The sequence below is a fragment of the Halichoerus grypus genome, chromosome 7 (genome assembly GCF_964656455.1).
Source record: "Halichoerus grypus chromosome 7, mHalGry1.hap1.1, whole genome shotgun sequence".
NCBI lineage: Eukaryota > Metazoa > Chordata > Mammalia > Carnivora > Phocidae > Halichoerus > Halichoerus grypus.
The window spans coordinates 144,184,927-144,212,293 of NC_135718.1; the positions used below are offsets into that span (position 1 = coordinate 144,184,927).

Sequence of the window (27,367 nt, forward strand, 5' to 3'; positions counted from 1 at the left end):
ATTCTCAGTGGTTAGAACTGGGCTGGGCACACAATAGGCAGTAACTAAATATTTATGAATGAATTAATACATTTTCATTATTATAAACATCACTGCAATAAACATTCTTCTGTGTATACCTTCTCACGTTGCTATATATTTCTTCAACTGGATTTCTGGGTCATAGAGTATTCTCAATTTTCATTCATATTATTAAATTGCCCTCAAGAAAGTACCTGTCAGTTTACACTTCCACCAACAATACACGAGAGTGCCTGTTTCTCCATACTGTCGCTAACAGTTTTGTAAATCTTGATCTTTGTCAATATGAAAGGTGAAAAATTATCCAAATGTAGTGGTTTATAGTTCTTAGGTTATTATTTACATTCAAAATTTTATCATACGCTTTTTGACCAATTATATTTCTTCTTGTGAGAACGGTCTTGTCCTTTTTTCTACTGAACCAGTAGGCTGTTTCCATTTTTAAAAGAGATTTGTGGGCCACGAGGGAGAGGAGCCAGGGGAAAGGAGGTGGCATGGGTGCTCATGTGACAGGTTTGCAAGGCTAAGCTTGGATGGCCCACTGACCACGACAGCAGGCCAAGAGCCTCCTCACTGACTTGGAGCTAATCATCAGCAAGTCAGTTATCTCCAAAACCAGAGAGCCCTCCTGAAGAAGGTACTAATACAAACACCAATGGTCCAAAAGCTGCAGAAATTATGCTAGATGACAGAGACCTTTGTGCAGAAGACACAGAAGGAACTTCTTTGACATTCCAGAAAGAGGTCTTCTCTCTTTGGAATCGTTTGCAATGACCTGCGGTCACTTCTACTACACTCATTGCCCCCAGAACTGAATCAGGAAATCTGCTCTGTGATCTTTTGTAGATGTGGGAGTACAATGAAGAAGAAGCAAATATGTACATTTGATGTATAAGTTGATGTATCAGATCCAAAGATACATATGCAGAATACAGAGTAACAACAAAGACTTCTGTCTCAGATCAGTAAGAATTATTTTTCAACTAATAGATTTTCTTGACTCACAAATAGTAAGTATTTAAAAGTGATTTTTTTCCACCCGCTCTAAAAACAAGAGAGTAGTACAGACATAAGCAAGCTTAAAGGGTTTAAAGATTTTTTTATTTTTTTTTTTATTTATTTGAGAGAGAGAGAATGAGAGACAGAGAGCATGAGAGGGAGGAGGGTCAGAGGGAGAAGCAGACTCCCTGCCGAGCAGGGAGCCCGATGCGGGACTCGATCCCGGGACTCCAGGATCATGACCTGAGCCGAAGGCAGTTGCTTAACCAACTGAGCCACCCAGGCGCCCCGCAAGCTTAAAGGGTTTAAAGAACCTTCACTATCCAGAGAATAGAAAAATAAAAAAAACAAAGTATCTTTAATGAACAGATTATCTTCTTAGATTTCCAAGAGCTCCTTCTTCATTTCATTCAATGGTTTTATTTCTCCTATCTTCTGATGGTGAATATTATTAAGATTTAAGTTTTCAGTCTTCAGTTTTATTTTCCTGTATCCTTTACTTGGAAGAATTCCCTCGTCATCTAGGACTTAACCACACTCTTCAATCTAGTCTCTGTACCTGTGTAGGAATTCTGTATCATTACAGCCATCCTGGTATTTTCATTTTATTTCCTACCATCACCTCAAACTCAACATGTCCAAAATCAAATTTAATAACCTTAATTCACTGCCAAAGCAGTCTTCTCTTCCAACTTTGTCAGTGGCACTCCTCGGCACGGATGTCTTAGAGCCAACTCACTTTCCTCTTCACTAGATCTTTATACAATAACCAGTCATGTCCATTGTTCCTGTAAAATGATTTTTGGACTGGTCCTTTCTCTCTTCACAGCCATTACAGAGTCTTGTCCCGACACTGCATGTCTGATACAGATAACTTCAAAAAGTCAGATAACTAGCCTCCTCGATTCCAGACTCTCAAACTCCAGTTCCTCCTGAAGAAAGAGTCCTTCAATATCCCTTTGATATATCACTTCCTTCTCATAAATCTTCAGTCACTCTGCTCATCTGAATCAATTCTGATTTTTACTCAGCTTTCAAATTTATGAAAAATGTGGCCACTCTGCCTATTCAACAGTTTCTCACTATTTACTGACCTAGGTTTCTTTTGTTGTCTCATACACAGTCCTACATTTGAATCTCCCTTCATGGTTCTCCTGATTACCTAAAATACTTCCTCCTCTTTTCCTATTATATTCTATAACCATTATTCACAGCTTAATTCAAATCTCGCCTGCTCGGGGCGCCTGGGTGGCTCAGTCGTTAAGCGTCTGCCTTCGGCTCAGGTCATGATCCCAGGGTCCTGGGATCGAGCCCCGCATCGGGCTCCCTGCTCTGCAGGAAGCCTGCTTCTCCCTCTCCCACTCCCCCTGCTTGTGTTCCCTCTCTCGCTGTCTCTCTCTCTGTCAAATAAATAAATAAAATCTTTAAAAAAAAAAAAAAAAAATCTCGCCTGCTCAATGAAAGTTTCTTTTACTGTCCTCATTCTAATTGAGCTCCCCTTCCCCCACTTGTACAGAATCTATTCTGGCCATGTAAAATAGCAGTTGACTAGGTACTGCTTTGTATTATTGATTAACTCATTCAAAGGTATTAATAGGAATTAGTCTAGTCTCTCTTACTAGATTAAGTTTCTTCTACAGCTCTAGTCCCCATAGCTTCAGGCCATCCCTCATACAATTTAAGTCCACACAGGTACACAGTATATGCATCTGTTTACTTGAAACCTTTTGGAAGCAGGATAGTAAAAAGAAGGAAGGCGTATTTACATAATTTGACGATGTATACTGTGAGCCAAAGAAGAGCATATTAGTTTATGTGGCTCTACAATTTTTTTTTTTTTTAATGTGAGACTATCAAATTCTCACACAGCACCTGCGAAGTGAAAACTGTACATTTGGAGAGCCTTAGATACGAAACAGAATCATTTTCTGTCCAAATCTTCAGTTCAGTGAATCTATTTTCCACTATAAACAAAAACTTCATTGCCTTTCTGAGAAACAGGTAAGTACAATGTAGTAGTAGTATTAAAAATAAAGCCAGAGGGGCGCCTGGGTGGCTCAGTCGTTAAGCGTCTGCCTTCGGCTCAGGTCATGATCCCAGGGTCCTGGGATCGAGCCCTGCATCGGGCTCCCTGCTCCGCGGGAAGCCTGCTTCTCCCTCTCCCACTCCCCCTTGATTGTGTTCCCTCTCTCACTACATCTCTGTCAAATAAATAAATACAATCTTTAAAATAAATAAATAAATACAGCCAGAACTTTTTTCTTTTATTGTGTATAATTTTGATACCTAAATCCAAATAAAAAACATATATACCACATCTGTGTCTTAAGTCGCTCTCAAATTCCAACAATAAGGAACTCTTTTGGGCTTCTGACTAAAGTGTTTTATTGTATTGTGGAACAAAATGTAGGGTATTTCATTAAATAAGTAAAAGCAAGACTGGAGTTCTTGACTCAGTTATAAATAGGCTGTATTTCTAGAACATAACAGTACAGCTAACTATGCCACAAGACAAAGACACCTGTGAGTTTCCTAAAAAAGAGAGAAAACACAACTTCGAAGTAAGCCATGGTCCCTCTGAACACAGTCGTTTATAAAGCTACCTGTTCAGTCACGCCAGGATGCCGTGGGATTTCAGAGGTCCTGCATTTCAGCTGTAGTGCTGGATCTTCATTCAGAAGCTGTGCAAGCAAGAGCACACCATTCTAGGAGGAAGCACAGAGAAGAGCCCTGCTTATTTCCTCATCAGTAGACCTGAACAGGTATGACCAGGCAAAGAGTGTCATTTCCCCCACTGTTTTCCATGGATATCAGATACTCTCTTTCAGAAGAATACAGCTTCTGTTCTCTATAGTGCTACCAGAACTTTCCACCACAACTCCCCCACCCCCCAATCCCTGCTTCCACCCTCATGAAGTAGCAACTCCACATTCCCAAGCGGCAGGTAATTAGTCACAAAGAAGGATAATGGAGATGCATAACTAGATATTCCAGCCAAGTGCTGTTTTCTAACTGCTCAACACTCCACTCACCTCAGTGTAGAAGCGTACATAACCTGAGGTAAAGCCCACCACAATGCAGGTCCAGTCAGGACGCCCTGTGGAACTCCTGTTACAAACAAAATTTATGATCTTAATAGCTCATAAATCAAAGCAAAGAAAACGAATAACTTATTTATCCTTACCTCTTTTGGCTTGCTAGTGGGATACATAGAGCACTGGTTACACGTTCTCTAAAAACGAAAACAAAATCATATGCTTACCTAATGAATTTACCAATTACTTTTATTTCCCTATAATTTAATGTTAAAGGGCAACCGGTGGAAGATAAGCTCTGTGGGCCAGTTCTATTCAAGGCATAAGTAAAAATACAGTAAAACTCCACAATAAGTTGAATCATAAAAATCATTCACATGAATGTGTGTGGTTGGTTCGGCATCTGACTCTTGATTTCGGCTCAGCTCATGATCTCAGGGTCATGAGATCGAGCCCCCATGGGGCTCCGTGCTGAGCCTGGAGCCTGCTTAAGATTCTCTCTCTCTCCCCCTCTGTCCTGCCCCTCTCCCTACCTCGCACGTGTGCAAGCTTGCTCTCTCCCTTAAAAAATAAAAAAATCATTCACATGAAAGGTAATGTCATATTCACTTGGAAGTTAATAAAAAACAGTATTTTTCATTCTGTGTTATAAAAAGCACAAGAGAAAGCAAAAACTTTACCATACACCACTGATTATACAGAGAAGTGAGAACGAGCAAATCATCACCAGTCATTTCCTGCAGTACCCTCTCTTCTGCATCAGCTAAGCACTGACTGGGCAGAGCGTGGGAGGAACGCCAGTCACATTACAGGCAAACCATAATCCTGCAAGTACATATTCTAGGGACGAACTGCATTTCAACTAGTTGGCTTCTTCCTTGATACTCTGCAGAAATTGCCCCAGATAACCCATTTCCAAGCACATGCTTGGCTGGATGTTCCCTAAAAGATTCTTTTTGTGACACGTGGACTTGAAAAATCTGTCAGGAGCTCAGAGACTAAGCCTCAAAATTAAAATAACTCCTACTGACTTTAATTTAACCTGCCAACCCTCAGGACCCATCAATCACCAGCTTATTCCAGATACTATAAACACTCCTGCCTCATACATCGTATTAGGCAGCCACTGTACAAAATTAATCTTTTTGTTTGTTGTCTTTCAAGTAATTGAGCCATTATGTTTGCTTTGCATTTCTGAAAGAAATTAAATGTCTTCAAAATGGTTAGACTAAATGACTTAAGGAGAAATATTATCATTTATTTTGGTAAGAGAGAAAACATTCCAGTGAGTATCTACGATGTGCCAAGCATGTCCTATGTATGGGCTTCCACTTGGTTGTCTTTTATCTGAATCCAAAGTCTGAAGTATCTTACTCATTCTCATCAGATAGTTTTCAGTCATAAAAATTTAGGTGAAAACAGGTTCCAGGTTAGCAGCTCCTTCATATAATCACACTAGAGAACCACCTTACTGGGTCATTTAGAAATGTGAATTTACCAACTTGCCTTTCTGAAGTACTTATGAGTTTTAAGAATTAATGTAGCACTGTCCCCTTTAAGTACAAGGCCAATGCTACCCAAGCAGAGAAGACAATGACTGCCTTTGACTTTTCGGATAAATAAAATTAGTAATGAAGAACACAGGAAACAACAAAATGAGAAAGAATGGGATTCTCTCTGAGTTCTTCTTTAAATCTCCTCTGCAAACAGGAGTTTAAAAAAAAAAAAAGAAATCACATGAGTAAAATTTAAATTTGCTGGCCAAATCATGCTCCATAACCTCTAAGTTGGGATGAATAGTCACTAAATATCCCAGTGATGAAACTTCTCACTTATAAGTAAAACAATTTCACATACACATTTAATGCACAGAGAAACAAAAAAAATTAACTGGTACCTACCCTTCTTCGACATTTAAAGAACCACTCCAGCCAATAGCAAATTGCATTTCTTCCTTTCCTTTATCGCTGTATTTCCATTTTGCTGAAAAAAATAGGTTATCATATAAAATCACTTTAACTATAGTATACTAAACAGTGATTTATGAATTTCATGGTTTCCCTTTAGAATGTGTACAGAATGTAATTATTCTATATTAATGGGTTTGGGTAAACACAGAAAAAATTTTGTAAGATTTTGATAAAACTCAACCCAGGCTACTTACTTGCCTTTAGTCTCTCCTTCCTCCAATTAAATTCATCTAATGTCCTAGTTCTTGCAGAATAAAGTTATTGATTCTTATATACCACCTCATCTCCCCATCTGTTGTATTTATAAAATGACTTTCATCTTCAGATGACAGAGAACACTTTTCTATTAGATTTATGCTGTAGGAGGATAAACCTGCTTTTAAGACCACTCCACAGCCATTTAATATATGATCTGATTTTGATCAGTGAGGTTTTTCATCTTATGTAAACCTTAATTTTAATCTTCAACAAAAATTATGAACCGAAAATGTATGCCCCAAATAAGAAACTAGAGTCCAATGAGTTTTCAAATTATAGTTGAAAATCACCTCATTCACATTATTACTAAAAAGGTGTCAGCAGCCTTTTTAGCTCTGACTGCCCCTTGCAAGAACTGGGCAATGATCACTTTGGCCTCTGACGGGCAACAGAGCCACAGTTCAAGTATAAGCAGTCAAGAAAGAAAAATAGGAAACAAACGATAGGAAGAAGAAAATACACACACACACACACACAAATAAAAAATGTTATACAATATGTGAAATACACTACAGAATGCCACCATACAACGCATCCAACATAAATAACATTTTTTCTTTCTATCTAATCCATTTCTGTCCTACTCTATGCATTAAAATAAAGTACACCGAAAATAATAAGAGTACTTACGCACAAGAAAAACCGCTTTTTGCCCTCGAGCTATAACCATAAGATCATTGGTTGGAGACAGGGATAAAACACAATCTTGCAGCCAGGAAGTTTTTTGTGTTTTGCAAGTATTTCCTTCTTCTTCCTGTGGGTAACAACTTCAATTACAGTGTATGCAAAAATACTGAAAGTACTGCATCTCAGCCTTTCTGCCTTGAGGGACGAGGGGGAACAAAAAGGAAAAGGAAATCTTCCCATTTCTTTTTAAAAGTCTCAATAATATTCCTTATCAAAACATGTCAAAGACCCGTAAAGAAAATAGCCACCAAAACTAATCTCAGTTTTGAATATTAATGCAAAAAGTTTTAACATAAGCACATATAAACCAGTAAGACATTAAAAGACTGTCACACAGGGATCATTCCAGGAATGATTCACTATTAGGAAATTTAGTGAATAATCCAATTCCAGAGATACCACTAGGGTATCTGCAGCGACACAGCAAAGAAAAAATTATCTGATGCTTATGGCTGTCGAATCTGTAAAAGTATTTGATAAACCTGATACTCTTTCCTTCATTTGAACTGGAAGGTGTTTTCATTTTTAATTGAAAAATTATTTATAAAATAATTACAAAGAGGAAGATCCCCATGGTTAAGAACTCAAGAGATCTAAAAAGGTCTTCTTTGCAAAGTCTCTCTCTGACTCTAGTACTCTAGCCTCCTAGTTGTTCCCTCTAGAAACAACCAGTATGATCAGTGATCCTTTGTGAACATACAAGCAAATACATGACTCCCCTTCCCCCCCCTTTTCTTATACAAATGGTAGCACATTATACACATACTTCTCTATACTTTTTTTCTCTTAACATATATCTTAGACTTCATTCCCCAGGAAGTTTATTTTTTAAAGGCTGCATAGTATTCCACTGTACAGACACACCGTAAATTATTTAACCAGTTCCCTATTGATGGACATCTGCGATGTCTACACTCTTCTGCCGCCACAAATGATCATACAGTGAATAACCTTATACTCTTGTCAGTTTGTGTGGGAGTATATTAGTAGGATAAACTGCTACAAGTGAAATTGCCAGGTCAAAGGTAACGTGTTAGTAAATTTGCTAGATATTTCCAAATTGTGCTCCAAAGAGGTGGTATTATTTTATAATCTGATTAGCAAGTTTTGAAAGTGCTTGCTTCCCCCACAGACTTTTCAAAAGATGCTTTAACTCTGGATCTTTGTCAATGTAACAGGTGAAAAACGGTATTTCAGTATACTGTCTTCTTATTAATGAGAACAAGACAACCAGTCTATTCCTTTCCTTTGCAGATTTCCTGTTGGGTTGCTACTCTTTTTCTTCTTTATTTGTATATATTCTTTACATACAAAGAAAATTGGCCTTTTGAACATAAGAGTTGTAACATTTTCCCAGTCCGTGCGGTAACTTAATTTGCTCCATGTAGAAATTTTTTTAATGTTATGCAGGTAAATTATCGAACTATTCTCTTATAGCTTCTAAGCTTTATGTCATGCGGACTCCTACCTCAGCCCTACCCAGTGGCTCTTACACTGAATTAATCAGGGGGAAATGGGGAGAGAGGGGAGGAGATGCAGGCTGTCTTCTTCCTGTCTTTTCCTTCCTTTCTTTTTTCTTTTCCTTTCTTTTCTTTTCCTTTCTTTTCTTTTCCTTTCCTTTCTTTTCCTTTCCTTTCTTTTTCTTTTCCTTTCTTTTTCTTTTCCTTTCTTTTCTTTTTCTTTTCTTTCCTTCCTTCTTTCTTTCTCTTTCTTTCACACATTTATGCTTTTTTAAAAACTTAGCGAATAGGAATCAAATTGATCTGGAACCTTCTTCTTATGCAAGGTGAGCAAGCTAAGGAGGCTGCATGCACCCTCTCTTGAAAGAAGAGGAAATACTGGAAAAAGTCCTCATCTTATTAAAGCTCTATTTTTCTACGGAATTTAAAGCTATCCATCTTGCTGTTAATGTGTACTTTTCTACATACAAATAAGGGAGAAAATTAATCCCCTAAAGAGAACACGAATAAGGTAAAGGTTAGTTGTAGTTCATTTCTCCCTGAGCCTATAATTTCTGTAGAATACAGTCTCTTTTCAGCCTGCATGCACCCAAGACTCCTCATAGTGGCTCACTGGTGAGCTGAAGGCAACACTGCCCTGAGTTTCCTGTCCAATAACAGAGATTCCAGTTGTACCAACTTTGAGGTTCAGGACTTTTCAAGTGATTAGAGTAGCTCATCTTCAGGTAGGCGGCTAGAAGCAGGGCAAGTCACACAGGGATATTTAAGTACTGTGAGAAGAAATCAGGGGTGCCTAAAACTCTTTCTAGTCTCTGACCTTAAAATTCCTATCTCAGGGCAATAAAAAAGAATCAACACACTGCTCCAGAAAAAGGATACAGCTCAAATTTTAGCAAGTTCTATAAATCAGGTTTTATCCTTTTATCACACTTCCAAAATGATATTCAAACAATAGATCCCAAAAATTATCTAAAAGTTACTTTCCATTAAAGCACATTATTTCTGTTTCTGTCCTATGCTTTCAAGATAATGCCACTAACAAGGATTAGATCTACATGTTTATATTTGCTGAAAAGACAAAGGGTAAAAGAAATACAAAGATGCAAGGCATTTAAAGCCTACCTGGTTCAAAACCTCATTTTATAATAAAGAAAACAGGGTCTGGGGGAGGTTAAAGATTTGCTCCCTGGCACAGAATCAGTGTCAGAACCCAACTAGAACCCAAGCTTCCTGATATTTAATTCAGGTGATCTTTCTACCCCATCACCCTGCTTGTTCACCCTGGTAGACAGCTGTAACAGCTCTTGGAGAAGACTGTCTTCGCCTGGGATTTGACTCTAGCCTCTTAGTCAATGAAAGTCTTTTCTCAAAGGATTACCATTACTTATCACTGTATCCCAGGCTAACCTTCCCACAGGACACTACTTGAACAGGTAAGCCTGTGTATCCTTGAGACACTTCTCCAGGCACTCCTTCAAAAATACTTTCCCTCTCTTTTCTATCTTTCTGTCCCAAGTTCCAGTTCCTATCCCTCCATCCTACTCTGACTCTTATCTTCTTTCAAACTTATCGCAATCAAAAATCTTACTATTCTCTGCTACCTATTGATTCTGTGATTGCATTTCTACCACACTAGACTCCAAGCCTTCTAACTGGCCAAGCCTAGGCTTGATATTACTCCTCAAGTCCACACGTTGCACAGCCCACTGACACACAGGTGAGTGGAAACAGCATTTCCATATCTCCTTTCTGATCTTTGCAAAGATACTGGAATAACCTATAATCCCTCTTACACATGAACCTGTATGCCATTGAGCAACCAATTCAAAGCTAGTATCCTTAAGCAATACATCCTTAAGTGATAGTATCCTCTGGAGTGTTTCCTTAAGTAATACTAAGATTTAGCAGTTCAAGATTCTGGTTGACATACCCATGGAAAATACAAGTTAGAGAGATGTAAAAAGGAACAAATACTACCCTCTTAGTTGGGATGAGAACTCAGCTCTGTCTGCCACCATCCCAGCAAGTGGACTACACGCGTTCCCAGAAGCAAGCATGAATTTTGCCCCGTAAGAACTAACCAAGATCAAAGCACAGGAAACAGCACTTACTTGGACGCAAATTCAGAGAAACTACTCCACAATCACTGGTTACGTGCCCAACCCTGCTTAGCAACCTCATAAATGCACCTTTCTAGTAACATGAAGCCAGAAAAACTTCATGTGAATTAGCAGTCTACTTTCTAGCATTTCAACTATTTTCAGGTTTTAGTGAAAGAGGGAGAAAACCAAACTCTTTCACTCTTCACTGCACTTTCTTTTCTACGTCCTCTCTACCTCTCCATCTGTCCTTGGGACAGAAGGACTAAAAGTAGATCTGCCCTGTTTGCCAGGGTAAAGTGGGGCATGTCCAAGCAGGAGGTCCACATTCTAAAAATAGGTTAGAAAATACTACCATATGATGATATTACATTATCATCATTAGGGTTTGATAGGCCATGCAATCCTAGATCTAAAGTCCTGCTGTTTGGGCATGATGACAGCTTATCATGAAATGCAATGGTGGTGAGCTCCATAGCTTCTTGACGCCCAGTCACTTGGGGCGGGGGTCGGGGGGGCAGGGAGAACAGCTATACACCCACACAGCCACAAGCTCCTGGTCACATGCGATTCCGAAGACACTATTCTTTGTGCCTAAGACACAGCACTCAATGTATTAGACTGAATAAGATTAAAAGCCTCTCATGACCGTAACCAAAAATAAGTAATACCCTTAAAATCATAAACAGAGGTAAAAATGTGTTGTTTCACCATAGCTGGTTGTTTCTCCATAAGCTTTATTAGCTATTTTGCCAAACAGTATAAATTGTGCCAGAATATTAGGAAGTAAATCTGAAAACTGAAAACCACTGGGAGGGTGGGAGAAGAAACCTTATATAGATCGAATTTCTTTCAATAAATCCTCAACCTCAATAAGAAAAAAAAATCCCTGGGTACATCAGGATGGTACATCAACAATGAACATGCTATATACAAAGGCAAATAAAGAACAAACGGATGGAGAAGGACGTGTCCTGAATTGTTCTACAGTGTCTGCCACTTTGTGCCCAAGCAACGGGGTATATAGAAATCAGGCCACAGTAAGGTGATATCTCTTCTCACAACAAAGTCTTCCCACACCCTCTTGAGTAGAGGACAGCGGGCCTATCAAGAGGTGTTTGGCACTGACGTGACTTTGGGTTTGGTCACCTAACTCAAGGGCAATGAGCAGGCAGGGTACTGGTGATTCGGAAGACGTCGCTGCAACATTTGCCAAACACTTACCACGTGCCGATATCTGTGCTAAGTGCTTGACACATAAATCTTAGTTCTCACAGTGACTCTAGAAAGGTTATGTTAGTCCCTCAGTTTTGAGATGGAGAAACAGAAACTTACCAAGTAACCTCCCCCCGGTGACACAGCTGGGGCAGGGCTGTGAACTCAAGCTTCAGAGCTCACGGAAACTGCCACCTCTGAGCTGCTTCCCACTCCACACTGCCACGGGCGGCTGGTCCCTTGAAGGGAGGGACCTGCCACAGCCCCTCTGGATCTTCCCTGCTCTGCTGCTCTCCTCGCTGTTGTCACTGGGAGTGACCAGGGATGATGCCGGCTTCTGTGTCCAGAACTAAAGGAAGGATGAGAAGCTCTCCTCCGCCTGTAGACTAAAAGGCTAGTGTCCCTCTGTGACTGAAGTAAAGAAGCGCGGATGCGGATCAAGTGAGGTCGAACCTAATCCAATTCGGCCACATGGTTGACTGCGGGAACTTTTTCGCAAAGGCTTATCAGGTCTTTAATATTCTTGCTCGACGAGTCTCTTTTTAAAGAGAGCCATGAAATAGCCCCCTCCCTTTCAACATAATTAAACACTGAATAAGTGGACATACACAGAGTATTTATTACATTTAAAAAGTCATGAATACTGCAATAAATGTTAAGAAATTTGAAATCAAGCTCTGCCTTGAAAGCACTATAACCTTGCCAGGTGGTTAATAGTTCCTCGGGGTTTCTCAGCCTCAGCACTACTGACATTCGGGGCTGGAGCTTCTGTACTGTGGGGGCTGTTCCGTGCATGGCAGGATGCTTAGCAGCGTCACTAGCCTCTACCCACCAAATGCGCATAGCACTTTCCCAGTTGGGACAGTCACCGATGTCTCCAGACGTTGCCAAGTGTCTTCTGCAGAGCAAAATGCCCCCAAGTTGAGAACTACTGATTTAGCTGAAGAAGAAACATACTGTAAAAATTTATTTTTTTATTTTTAGAGAGGGAGGAGAGGAGCAGAAGGAGGGAGAGAGAGAATCTTAAGCAGGGGCTTGACCTCATGACCCTGAGATCATGACCTGAGCCGAAATCAAAAGTTGGACTGCTTAACCAACTGAGCCACCCAGGCTCCCCTGTAAAAATTTTTTTTTACTCACCAAGTTAACTAAGAAATTGTAGTAGGTACAAGACGGTATGATCAAAGACCCCAAAACTGCTTGTCTGTATGGGATCAACAATCTCTCCCTCACACGCGTCATGATCTCGTTCAGCCAGCCGATGGGATTACACAATCGTATAAAGAAACAGAAGGAAGCATAGAGACCATTTGATTCAAAATCCTCATTGTCCAGAAAAGGAAACCAAGGCTTGGAAAGAGTAAGTGGATTGTCGCTAACCACACAAATGCCATCGGTAATAAATTTAAAGTAATACACATTCATATAGTCCTTGACACTTTCCCTAGCAACTCTGGTTCCTTCCCTCAAAAATCAGGGGAATGGACAAATAATCCAAATAAGAGGAAGAATGGGGCAAGAGTTTGTGGGTCAAAATCCCTGAGGATGACCAGATCCTCAGTGGCCTCACATCTTTTTCCCTGCTTTAATCTATCCTACACAACATGCTCCAGTAGGGCTCCGCATGTCTATGTACCAGCCCTGTGTTAGGACAGAGAGACGAGAAAGGAGAATTCTCGGCCTTAACGTTCTTCCCTCCTCTGGGGAAGACAGATGGACAAATACACAGCAGTCAGTCAGGGGAACACAGGAGGGTCATCAAGACCAGACCGGGGTTGGGAAGTTATTTTTTAAGTTAAAAAAAATGTGCACACGAGAAAGAGAGCAGATCTGACCAGAGAGCTTTACTGCTCAAAAAACGCTTTATTGACTGCAGGTATCCTCAAGTCCTTTTGCTTGGACAAACAACAAAAAAAATCCTCCTACTGGAAGTAACTCCTATCTAATTCCTGCTGGGAGAGTAAAGAGTAGCCAGGTTGGGGGCAGCAGGAGAGAGGGAGAGGAGGTGGACGTTCCCAGACTAGCCCCATGTCCTATTTCTCTAGAAAGCCATGAACTCAACCTATCGGAAGGCCTAGAGGCAAACGAGCCGGCAAGGAGCGGCCGTCAAAGCAGAGTCCGAGGGTGCAAGGTAAAAGGAGACCCTGCGGCACAGCTGGGTGAGGAAGAGCTCTCACCCACTGTGCTGAGGTGCTGGCACTTGATCTGAGGATACCCGCAGTCACCGAAGCTTTTTTTGAGCAGTACGGCTATCTGGTCAGATCTGCTCCTTCTCGTGTGCACACTTTTTTAAACTTAAAAAATAACTTCAACGAGTAGCAATAAAAATGATTTTAGATTTTACATCCCAACTGATTTCAGTCACTTCCTCCCTTCCCCCCGTCCCTTCTTGTCTCCCCCTCCCTCTCCCTCCTTACTGCTCCATAACGAAACAGACAGAAGTTGCCCAAAATAATATCTACGCTTACAACCTGGGATGTACTCCAAATTTTTAAAATTCTATTTTATTTCATTATTTTATTTTATAAGATTTTATTTATTTATTTGACAGAGAAAGAGACAGCAAGAGCAGGAACACAAGCAGGGGGAGTGGGAGAGGGAGAAGCAGGCTCCTGGCTGAGCAGGGAGCCTGATGCGGGACTCGATCCCAGGACCCTGGGATTATCACCTGAGCCGAAGGCAGGCGCTTAACCGACTGAGCCACCCAGGTGCCCCCTATTTTATTTCATTATTTTAAAAGTACCGGTCAAGACACAGTAAAGTGATATCCCCAAAAGTCAAGATAAACAGTTTGAAATACATTGCTCTAAGCCAAGATTTCTCAGTACTCCTGACATTATGAGTAGGATAATTCTTCATGGTACGGTAGTATCCTCAGTGTGACAACCAACACTGTCTCCAGACATTGCCAAATGTCCCTTGGGGGGCAAAACTGCCTCTGGGCTGAGAAGCACTGCTCTAGGCAATACAGGGTAGAAGCAAGGCTGGGGGACGGGCCAGGGAGCCCTAAATTAGACTGAGGTGATAAAGGAACCCGGGTAGGAGAGCAGACAAATATTCACAGCAGAAATACAAACTAAGAATAAGGAGCGTGGGTCTGTCTGAAGCAGTTCCTGGGTCAGATTTTTGGGGGGAACCTCAAGTCCAAGCAAAAGTATCTGGATGAAAGTGTTGGTAGAGCAGAGATGAGGAAATCCCCTGGATCCCAAGGAACTAGCACTGGGTTTTACAAGAAGCTTACACAAAATTTCCAATTCATCAAGACAGCTCAGGCAGGAAAGAGGGTCTAATAAGAACACTCTATGAAGTCACACAGAGCATCAGCACACATTCAGTGGCTAACAAGATGCAAGCTTACCATTTTGCTTTCTACTATAAGGGCATTTGCCTACCAAATAGGTTTTCTGAGAACCTTCCCCACAATAATGGGAACTATAGTCACTAACACTGTTCTCCTGAAGCTACTGATTCACCATCATTTGACAAGGTAGTTAATTTCCCAAGCAACACATGAAATTAAAAAAAAAACTAACAAACAAAAACAGCACTACCAAGGACTACTTGGCTTTCCGCAAAAAACTAGTACCTACCTGGTCACTGAAGTTAACATTAAATTTATCCATTAGCTATAAAACAACCCCTGCTTGGGGGATGGAAGGAGAGAACGTAAAATTTTATTTAAATGTGACCTAAACTTCAAGGAGTTTTCTTTGAATTGAGACCAGTAAAAATGTTTCTTAATATGTACAAATATTGAAGTCACCACCAATGAACATTATAAGGAATTCTGTCTAAACAATTAGAGCCATAACATATATTTTTAAAAATTTATTTCTTTTGATTTTAAGCCCACAGATTTGTCAACTGATTATTCTGTCACAATGCAGCAGATGGTAAAAAGCTGCAGTAATTTAACAAGCCTTTCAATTATGTCTGGCCTCTACAGAGCTGGTAAATTACCACTCTGTAAACATAGTGGCAAATGGTTTTTGGTGTATCAGCTACTGTGGTGACTACATGGCCATTGATGTAGCCAGAATCATTTTTCAAAGGTTTTGACTTTAGCATAGTAAGTCTATCACCTGCAATTTATATTGTCATTGTGCTAACTTTCATAAACATTTACACCTTACAGTGGTGGAGAGTAAAATCCAGTGAAATCACAGAGTCGTCAGCACATTCAATGTAATTCTCAAGTCATTTACCACCTAAATCGTAGACATAAAATAGTCATATATACTTTTTAAACCAAGAGACCTAAGTGCTGCAGTAATTCTGAAACACAAACAGTAAATGATGCTATACAAATAGGTTTTTCTCGTTTTTCTAGTCTGCGATTAACATACATAATGCTCAGTGTTTCTCAAAATTTTTTTAAGGTAGCAGACTTTTCATTCCCAAACAAAATGCTGTACAAAACTTCAATATATGAAACAGATTAACAACAGGGATGAGCAGCTGGCTGTACGGCACCTGGACATAGACTAAAGTTCTCAGATGAAAGCTCTTAAGGTCTTTTCAAAATTGAAATGGGGGCAAGGCAGGAACTCTTCCTAAATTTGATTACAAATCTGATTACAGATAAGCCAAAGGAAAAAAATTTACAAATATAATTACTGACAGAAACCTACAACTCTAATCTCCTTTTTTAAATTACTTTTCTTCCTAACCTTATGAAGTTAACTGTAATTCACTAACTCTTACAGTTTTACTTGATCAATTCAAGTAGGATTAATTCTATCATTTACTTTTAAATTGTACATATATATATACCCATTTTTATAGAATTTTCTGTGTGCCCATTCATCCAATGACTCAACCTATATACAGCCACAGCAAAATGCCTACATTTATAACCCCTTGAAGTTAATAATGATAATTATTCTTAGATGTTAGGAAGTTGTTTATTTTACTTTGTATTTTTCTAAAATACCTGAATTTTTTGTAATAATCATTTTTTATAAAACAAATTCATCATTTTTAGTAGAAAATTCATTTCACAAATAATTGCAATGAACTCCAAACCTGAAAAGCATACTTCTCTATTTCCTGAACAACTGTCTAATACTAAGCACTAAATTAGGCACCATAGGATATAGGAAAGCACCAAACAATTCCTGGTCAAAAACTTAATTATCTAGTTGGACAAACAAGATGAATAAGCAAGAAACAATTAGCACCCAACATAAATCAGAATACTCTAATAGCCAAACTAAATGCTATGGGCCTCAAATTGCTATTGGTGTTTATTAAAAAAACAAACAGATTAATAGTACACATTCCCCAAAAAGATTTATAAGTGAAAATGTGAAAAGGTGACCAACAATACTCCTATCTTTAAAAATGAAAATTTAAACACTGAAATGACATTTACACCAATCTGATTTAGCAATAATTAGTTTGATACAAAGCAGGGGTTAACAGTTTCAAAAATACCCGAGAAAAGCCCACAGGCTTAGGAACGGTACCAGGTCCTGGAGGAAGTGAGGGCAAAGCCTGGTCTGAGCTGCAGTCAGGTCTCCAGACCCCTTCCCCCACTGCAAAGTCAGATCGCCGCCCCTCCCCCTCCCTCCCTGGCAGAGGACAAGGAAGGTCCATCACTAAGCCAACACAAACAAGCTACCCAGCAGGAGTGCCAGAGGAGAGCAGATGCAAAATAAAATGACCAACTCTAAGCAAGAGCAAGGAGAAGTCGTGGTTAGCTACAATAGGGAGACTAAAGATAGGTCTCTCTCAAACACTTAGACATAAATAATGCCACCAAGACTGAGCCTGAACTACTTGTTGATCTGTGGCCAAAGACTGAGGAACTACTTACATTCACCTTTGTTGGCAAACAATCTTTCAACTGCACTTTTCACACTAGCAAACCAGAATCTACTAAAAACAAATTAATAGCCATGTAGACCAAAAGTTTTGAAGCCCCCAAAAGAGGCCAAGGGATTTTATTTTTTTAATGTTTTTTAAAGATTTATTTATTTATTTATTTTGGAGAGCGAGCATGAGCAGGAGAGGCAGGGGAAGACGGAGAGAGAATCTCAAGCAGATTCCGCACTCAGCTCAGAGCTGGATACAGGGTTCAATCTCAGGACCCCGAAGTCAGATCTGAGCTGAAACCAAGAGTCAGATGCTTAACTGACTGCACCACCCAGGCGCCCCAAAGCCAAGGGATTTTAGAAACAGGAGGAATGGCAGAAAGAAGGATCGAGAGAGTTACACTGAAAGCCATGGGCTAGACCAAGATTTCTGAACTCTGGGACAAGTGACATTTTGGGCTGGACAACTGTTTGTTTTGGAGGGCTGTCCTGTGCAATGTAAGATGCTTAACAGCATCCCTGGCCTCTATCCCCTGAAATGTACCACCCCCCAAATTGTGACAACCAAAAATGTCTCTAGACATTTTTGCCAAATACCTCCTGAGGGGACAAAATCATCCCTCCAATTGAGAATCACTAGGCAAGACCCAGCCCGTATTAATGTTAACAGGAAGGTCATTGGCAAAAGGAGTATTTTAAGATTTTATTTATTTGAGAGAGAGAGCAGGGGGAGGAGCAGAGGGAGATGGATAAGTAGACTCTGTATTCAGCACAGAGCCCGACCCAAGGCTCAACCTCAGGACCCTGAGATCATGACCTGAGCTGAAACCAAGTCAGATGCTTAACTGACTGAGCCACACAGTTGCCCCACAAAAGTAGTATTTCTAACAGTCAAATGCCAAAGTCTCAATGAGAACCCATCTCAGTAAGAAGAACCTCTGTAGCCACTTTCCTCTTTGTACAAGAACTTAAACCTAAAACATAACTTTAGTATAACCTGAGTGCTCTCCTCTGCCTCTGGCCAATCTGGTGCTTATGTCTCTTGTGCGGTAGATGACACTAAAATAAGGCAAAATGTTTTCCAGAATTATCCCAGATTATTAATGTTCTAAGAATCTCTAATCAGGTCATGCTATATCCTATTTCTCAGTCTGTAAACAAACATTTCTCTGGGGCCCTCTATCTGGCCAGCATGCTTTCCTTGTTAATCTGCTAAATCAAATTGCCTCTGTAAACTGTACTATATCACTTTCTGCAAACAGATGGAACACATTCTAAAGTATCTCTTGAATGGAAATTTTCCACACTTTCTACCTTCACTAAGGGCCTTAACCCAGAACCTTCTGTGCTTCCTGTTCCAGAAACCACTGCCAAGGAAATCCTTGACTCTATACTTCCTACCCTTTGGACTTAATACACCAATGAAGGAAAGCTCATTAATCTGCCTTACAACTAAAACTAAACCTTGTCAAGCTTCTTCCTTAACTGCCTCGATTTCCATTATAGCATGAGGGTAGGCAAAATATCCCCCTGTAACCACTTCTTTCCCAAAGCAAACAAATTATAATCCAAACTAAAAGCCCTTGTAACACTGTAAAAAACACAACAAAGCTATTTACTATTTATTATAGGACCATTAATTGGTAGATGTGCTAGTACAACCATCTTCTTTTCCAATTTCTCCAAGCAAGACACTATCTCTCATGATGTCCACTTAAAATTAAGTTAGTACAGAAGAATATCTTTTTACCTTTTTTTTTTTTTTTCCATCTTGAAAGTCTGTTTGCCCTTTTAATTCTTTAGTGTATTTACTCATGGGCAAGTAGGAATTCCTTAACCTTATTCTTCACACTTGCACACATAAGAGTTATGCCTGACATGGATCCATTATTTGGGGCATTTTTACAGACTCAGTGGTATCCTCTCAAAATTCATGTGTTGAAGCCCTTGTCCCCAGTGTGACTGTTATCGGGAGGTAAGAAGGTAACTAGGTTCAATGAGGTCTGAGGTCATAAGGGCAGAGACTTAATCTGACAGATTGGTTATCCCTGTAAGGGGAAGGGACACCAGGACTCACTGCTCTCTCTCTTTGCAGAGGACAGGCCATGTAAGGACATAGTGAGAAGGTGTCTGTCTGCAAGCCAGGAAGAGGGGTTTCACCGAAAACCAACTCTGACAGCACCTTGATCTTAAACGTCTAGCTTTCAGAACTGTGAGACGATGCATTTCCGTTAAGCCACCCAGTCTGCGGTATTCTGTTACGGCAGCCGAGCGGACTCATACGGACATGAACTATCTACAGGAGAAAGACATTTGTCCTCTTCTCTAACTGAAGTCATCCTTAAAGTTCCTAAGCCTACCCGTGTCACGGATGTATACTGTCTTGGCCGTGGCGGCTCCCACTGATAAAGGATATTAGAACATGCTTTCTTTACTGAGCACTTATTACAGTGGACATCTCAGAATCACAGAAAGCTAAAGAGGCTTCTCCTTTCTTAAAAAAAAGCCTTGTCCATACTGGTACTAAATCTTTCTGATTATAAAAGCCCTCCACACTCTCTTCTGCCATAAAAATGAGAAACTACTCTCAAAGAGCTATAGGCTTGTGGAGATAAAAGCACCCTGAAGTTTTCGGCGTTTTCTGCTGGATGCGACAGCGCCGCTTGGCCTCCAGGTCAGCGTCCAGGGCAGTAGCTGCTGCTGTTCTCTACTCTGAGCTGCCCCACCTATGGTTCACCTACACACCACCGCGGCCCTCCGAACACCAAAACACACCAGCTCTCTAATGTCAGGCTGCTCTCCTCTGCTGGTCAGGAGAACCACAGCCCAACGGTGGAGAACCCTATCACTGTTTTCACAGTTACAGCACCCCGACACAGCCATAAATTGATTTCGAGACCTTTCTCTTGTTCCAATACTGGCCTCATCTTTAATGTGGACAAGACCTACCAGTGAGACTCTCAGGGCAGGCAGGTGTTGAGCTTGCAGTCTGTTCCTAACAAGGGACAGCGGAAAGTTCCCTCTCCATCCTGATGAGGTGGCTACATCTCTTACCTTAACTAGAGCGTGCAGTTCATACATCTGCCAAAATTTACTCTGATTCTTGTTATGCCTCTAGAGCTGGCTATGCCTTTGGAGTTGTTCATAATCCTAGACAGCAGTAGAAATAACAGAAGTCTCTTACCTCAGCTGTGTTAACATTCTAATAGCCCTGGTATAAAACATTTTACTCCGCAAAACCTCATACTGATGTTATGTGTGGACAGTTCTAGATGATGCTGCAGGGTAAGGCAGAAGTCATATCCTTTTCCCCTGGCCACACTGCCATTTTTGTTCTCATTCACCAAACAGTCTCCCTTAACAAAGATGCTGTCTTATTTTGAGGACAGGATCCAAATTCAGAGAAGCACTGTTAAATACAGCAAGATCATTTTAACACCCAGGTAACATCTCAATATCACTGTCCTGCCCCACTTTTGTTGTCATTCAAATACCTTCTCCTTCACCATGTACGTAAAATCATGACGAGGTACAAGGGTTCATAGGAGGATAATAAGAATAGCTAGGAATGACTGGTACACCCAGAATTGTTGTCAACTCTTTCACTTGCCGTCAAATCCGCTGTGTGAGCACATCAGTTAAGACAAAGAGAACAACAAGCTACCCTCATCCATGAGGACCATTGGTAAACATTCAAATCTTATCCAAATGAAGAAATGGGCTACATGTAAGTTAATGTATTTTGGAATGAGTAGAAGCATATTTCAGCTTTTCACTGACACAGTTAAAAGATGTTATTCCTAGATTTAGGATAATCTTGCCAATAAAGAGAAGATGTCACACTTTAACAGATTTAAAGGAAGTCTGTTAAAACATACACAATCTAACTAGGAATCACTGTCCCCATAGCCCAGAACCAGCTGGAACACTGGCGCATCAAAATGAAATACTATAAAATAAACTGGCCCCTGACCTTCACGCGTATGAGGCACAACTAATAAAAAGACCCCCTACAGTCTATTCCACAGAGCAGCGAAGGTGAGCTTTCCCGAACAGAAATAGATAATGTGGTTTCTGATCACATTTAGAATAAATTCCAAATTCATAAAGCTTTACCTCAGGCCTATTGCTTCTCTGACCCCAAATTGTAGTTGCAGTAATTTTCTACTGTATTAGGTTGTAATGCCATAAGGAAGTGTACGCTTAAGGAAGGCACACTACTAGATGAGCCGAAAAGCAGGTCTATGACACCCAACAGTCAACGAACCCCCTTAAAATTAGCAGAGAAAACGTAGCGGACGTTCGTGGGGAAAACTAGCCTCACATACAACTCCTCAACTACGTCACTCACAAGTAAAAATCCATTCCAAAAAGAACCAACTGTGCACAGCAGACACTTTAAGATGGGGGCCCCTGGGTCTGTAAGTAAGTTCCATGACTCAGCACCTGCACCATCTTATGTATTTTACAATAACTGTCCCAGTGGAACCTCCTCTTTTTTTTACAAATGCATGTGTCCACTTTAACATGCAATGTCTGTGAGGTAATTCATGAAAACCTCACATTTACTCGGGAGCTTGCCATATTATAGTCACTAGCTATAGGATTCTAGAAAATAAATACTAAAAGTAAATGTACCCAACACCACATGCAAAGTAGCTGCTAGTTACACTACCCCTTTCTGAGAAATTCTCAAAGCACAGCCATCTCCCCCTGAGAGGTTAGCTCATATCCAGCCAGGCAGAGCCTCCAACCTTCTTTACACGTACCTCTCCTCTCCCTTCCTTCCACTCCCCACTCTTGCCATAGCTAACCAGACTGCTGGTGGTGTCCGGCCAGAGGGCAGCATTGACAGGTAGACTGACATCCCACATAGTGGCCTGGCATGAACACTATGCCCCACCCTCCGCAAATATCCAATACTGGATAGTGATGAACAGACCCCATCAAATCCTCATATGAGCTCTGGGTGTGAAACAAAGAGGAAAAAGAATCCAAGATAAATGAAAGATACAAATAACAGCCACGAAACAGTCTAAATCGTGAGAAAGCAGAAGCCAATCAGCTGTAGTAAAAAACAGAGACAGAGGACCGCTGAGTCTCCATGTTGACACAGCACTAGAGGGGCAAGGAACGAGGTGTTTGTTTGCTAAAGTGATGCCATAACCACGTTCCTTGAGCTGCATTACATCCTATTCAACACATCCCAATTCTCCAGGAGGCCTTCTGCAATGGTTTCCTGTTCCTCATCTCCCCTTGGAGCTTTTCTATAAATCTGTATGACATTAGCATGCTCTGCTTCCTACAACACGATGATCCTTCACTTCTTCCCCAGACCTACTCTGTTAGTCTTCCCCAACTCAATAAACCACACACCATCCATCCAGCTGCTCAAGCCAAATATCTGGGAGGCTTTAAAAAAAAAAAAAAAAAAACAAACAACTTATGGATATTTTCTTTTTTTTTTTTTTTTTTTTTTTTTTTTTTAAAGATTTTGTTTATTTATTTGAGAGAGAGAATGAGATAGAGAGAGAGAGAGCATGAGAAGGGGGAGGGTCAGGGGGAGAAGCAGACTCCCTGCTGAGCAGGGAGCCCGATGCGGGACTCGATCCCGGGACTCCAGGATCATGACCTGAGCCGAAGGCAGTGGCTTAACCAACTGAGCCACCCAGGCGCCCCTTATGGATATTTTCAAACATTGACAAAAATGAAGAGAATGGTACCTATTACCCAGTCTTGGGGAGTATCAGTATCTTATTAAGTATGCTTTACCTACTCCACACCATATCCCAGATCAAAGAAGTTAATCCTGATTTTATTTTTCCCTTCAGCCCTCACAACCAACTTATAGGAAAGTCTTACTGTTATTTCTAAAACTTATCCTGAATCCATCAATTTCTCATTTTCACTGATATCACCTTAATGTAAGTCACATCATTTCTCAACTACACTATCACAACAGGCTCCTAATTGGTTTCCCTGCTTCCGCTTTTGCTTCCTACTTCAACTCCAAAAAGCAGCCAAGATGAACTTTAAAAATGAGAAATCAGCTATGTGTAGTTTTCTATCACATTTAGAATAAACTCCAAATTCACAAAGCCTTACCTCAGGCCTGCTTACTTCTCTGACCTCATCTCATAGCCTCTCAGTCCTGCAAAGCCACACTGGCCTTCTTTATGTCCTCTGAACTCCAAGCCCAGTCCTGCCATAGGGCCCGTGCATGAGCTGTTGCCCTGGCCTGCAATGCTCTTTGCCAGATCTTCACCACACTGGCTCCCTACTGTCTTTCAGACCTCAGCTCAAATGTCGCATCCTCTGAAAAGCCTTCCACCCAAGCTATGGTAGTCCCTTGATCACTTGCTACCACATCACCATTTGAATCCTCTATGTAACTTTGATTACCACTATTTGACACTTTTATCTCTCTTTTTGAAAAAATTCCTCTCTCCCCACTTAAGTATAAGCTGCTGGGAACAGGGATGATTAGAAGACCTATCCAATATGTATGTTCATTCTTCTTTTTTCATAAAAAATCCTGATTTCGTTCAGATATCAACTCCTCCCCTGTAGTCATGGGCCTCAGGAGAAGCAGACTCTTTAATCCTCCAACTCCAGGGAATGGCAAGGCTGACTGATGAAAAATCTGATATCCCTTGCCAGTGACCAGTTCAGAAATGACTGTCTGGCCTTATTCTGGCCAAGAGAGATAGGCAAGGTTCTCTAGAGGCTTCTGAAAAAGTTGTTCCCTGCTCCTGTAAGAATCACAGAAAGCCCTAGTCTTTTTCTCCGTCTGGTCATAAATGAAGAAACATGGTGGCATACCCCATCTATTAGAAGAACAATCTTTAGGATGAAGTCAACACTACCATATATGCAGAGGAGACAGAAGGAAAGAACTTACATCTTTGATGACATAGTTGAATCTCCTGATCAACCAATCTATGAGTTAATACTACCCTGACTTCCTTCTATATGAGCTAATGAATGTCCTTATTATTCAAGTCAGTTTAGGTTAGATTTTCTGTTACCCATAGCTGAAAATACACACAGGGATTTCAAGTACCTTACTCATGGGCTATACTTGCAGCACCTAGAAAAATGCCTAGAATATGGTGGGCACTTAACAAATATATGTTGAATGAGTTAAGTGGAGGAGTCTAAAATAATAACTAATGAAGGAGAAAGAATCCTAAAGTAGTTATTCTCTGTTTAGCCTGCTTAACTATAAAGTCATTAAATCCTTAAGAAAGGTATCTACTTCAGTACTATTAAGCAAGCACAAAGATGTTCTTGATAAAGGGTTTAAAATGTCAACCTAACACTGGAATATGCCACCATCATTACAAACAGAAAATGCCACTTTCAACAAGCATGCACACATTTATAAAGACTTACAGGTTCTTGGGGGTCTGTTTCTTCCCATGCTCCCCAACCATCATCTTCCCAGTTTGATTTACCTATTATTAAAAAAGATGAAAAGTGCTTACATGAAATACAGAGCTTGAAATATTTTACTAAACATTATCTCTAAACATAATAGAACCAACACCTAATATATAAATATTACATAAATATGTATTATATAAATATAATGCTGGTATTAAGGAAGAGAAAAAGGTAAACTATACAACAGCAGGATTTTGCTATATGTAATAATAATTAGGAAACATTTGGCCTGAATTTCCAAATCTATGTAATAGTAAAACTGCAAGTTATTCGGATCTTAAGATATTGGATATCAGGTTCATCCACATTTAAACCAAACCACAAAAGTGAATTTTAAGAATCTTTAAAATGACAAATATTTGTTGCTCAGACATGAGACAAATTAAATATAAGTGACAAAAACACATCTAAAATTCCACACAGAGGTCTTCATGGAACTTATCTTTTCATAAGACAAGGTATCAATGAAAAAAAAAACCTGAAGTTTGAAACAAAAGATCTACGATTTCTGATATTTTCCAATACTCTGTGATTTCTTACACATAAGAACAGTTTCTCAGATTAAAAGAAGGTGTTCAACAAACACTGAAACAAAGAATTAAAAATCTCATAGGTATGGGGATTATGATCCCTTAAACTGCTCCTATTAACTTGTTTTTCTATAATTATCTTTGAGTTTCTCTCTTGTATCAGAAAAGGAGGAATAAAGCTATCACTTTTTGAGCAACTACTCTGAGACAAATATTAGATATTTTATATATATTACCTCAAACTAAATTAAAAAAACAGATAAAGCTCAAAGAAAATGTGAAAAAACAGGCCCTTACATAACTATAAATTTAGGCCCCAGAATAAGATTGCCTAGGTTCATATCCTGGATCTCACACTTACCATCAGGTTACCCTATATCTGAAAGCTTTACTTATCTCCATAAAAGCATGGAAAACAGAAGTGCTTACATCTAGTAGGGTTGTTACAAGGATTTAAAACAAAGAGCATACTAAAGTCCTCAGTGCCTGATACACAAGTTCTCAATGCTAATCTCAAGATTTAGCCATTAAAATACAAAATATAAATAAAATATTGTATTTAAACCAATCAGCTTCAAATTTCTAGGGAAGAATCATTTTAAAAGATGGGACTGAACCTGCTATCTAGGATGCTTACAGTAAGAAGGACACAAATACAACTTCCAATTATATATAACGTTTTAAAAACTGCTAAAATGAATTACATATAGATGATAAGAAAGTTAACAGTCTGGTATTTGGAATCATTGCTCAATTAGCTTTGTGATAATATTCTCATCTTTGGTACTCAAATACCAGGTAACTACTTCCTAACATGCCAAGCACATTGCTAGCCCTATATTAAGTCCTAAAACATCTGATTAGCACTGCACAACTTACAGAAGATTTCCATATACGTGTCAATTAAATAATTTAACAAATACTCTGTTAAATGCCATGTGCCACGCCCTACAGTAGGAACGGAGAAAAATTCAAACATATTCCTTGTCCTTAAAGATTCTGTGATCTAATGTAGCTGACAAACACATAACTATAGTAGGTGGTGAGTACTGTAACAACTACCATAAAAGGGATGAGTGAGAGAGATGACAAAACACAGGGAGGAGTCACCTTAAACTAAGTCTTTAAAAAGCAGTGAGGAACTTTTCAAATATACTTGAAGAAAAGGTCAACATGAGGAAAGGCAAAAAGGGGTAACTCACATATAGGAGTTATCAAGCAACAACTAACATGTATTCAGCATTTCCATGTGTCTAAGTGCTTTATAGACATTAATTCACATAAGCAAGACAAAGATTCTCTATCATCCCCTTACTACAATGAGAAAACCAGATTACTTAGTTTATATAGCTTCACCAAGATCACAGAGGATTAAGTGGCAGAGTGGGGTTTCAAATCAGGGCTTCTGGAGTTCCAAAGCCCATGCTCACAAGTATTCTGCTATACTTCCTTCACCTATGGCTTATGAAGAGGCATAAAAATTAGGAAACATGGGGCTTACAGTTAAGGCCAAAGCAAGATTATTACATATTATTTTAAAATAGAAGCATTCCCTCGATATCAAGATTTGGAAGTTTTTTTCATAACCTGGAAAATTACAGTTTGTTCTTCGGCAATCTAATTCACTTAGGCAATTTCTTTATTCTGCTAATTTTTCCACTACACCAAAAACAACTGCCTTATTGTGGGCTGATGGCAACTAAGCCATCCCATTTACAGAGTTTTAGAAAATGCTGTTTTTCTTGTTCGAGAAAGCAAAGCACCTCAAAAAGCTTATCACTCTAAAATCTGGGATTTGGTTTTAATATTGCTATAAAAAGAATGTATCAAA

At 39.8% G+C, this 27,367-nt stretch overlaps 1 protein-coding gene across 1 annotated transcript in view; it reads right to left on the minus strand.

Annotated features, from left to right (window-relative positions):
* The window catches only part of RAB3GAP2 (RAB3 GTPase activating non-catalytic protein subunit 2), a 97,289-nt gene that overhangs the window by 55,048 nt on the left and 14,874 nt on the right, over positions 1-27,367 (minus strand). The window contains exons 2-7 of the mRNA XM_078078378.1: positions 24,956-25,017; positions 6,914-7,037; positions 5,957-6,038; positions 4,205-4,252; positions 4,053-4,128; positions 3,624-3,725 (exon numbers count right to left, since the gene is read on the minus strand). Coding sequence (XP_077934504.1) covers positions 3,624-3,725; positions 4,053-4,128; positions 4,205-4,252; positions 5,957-6,038; positions 6,914-7,037; positions 24,956-25,017 — 494 coding nt within the window. The remainder of the gene's footprint in view (positions 1-3,623; positions 3,726-4,052; positions 4,129-4,204; positions 4,253-5,956; positions 6,039-6,913; positions 7,038-24,955; positions 25,018-27,367) is intronic.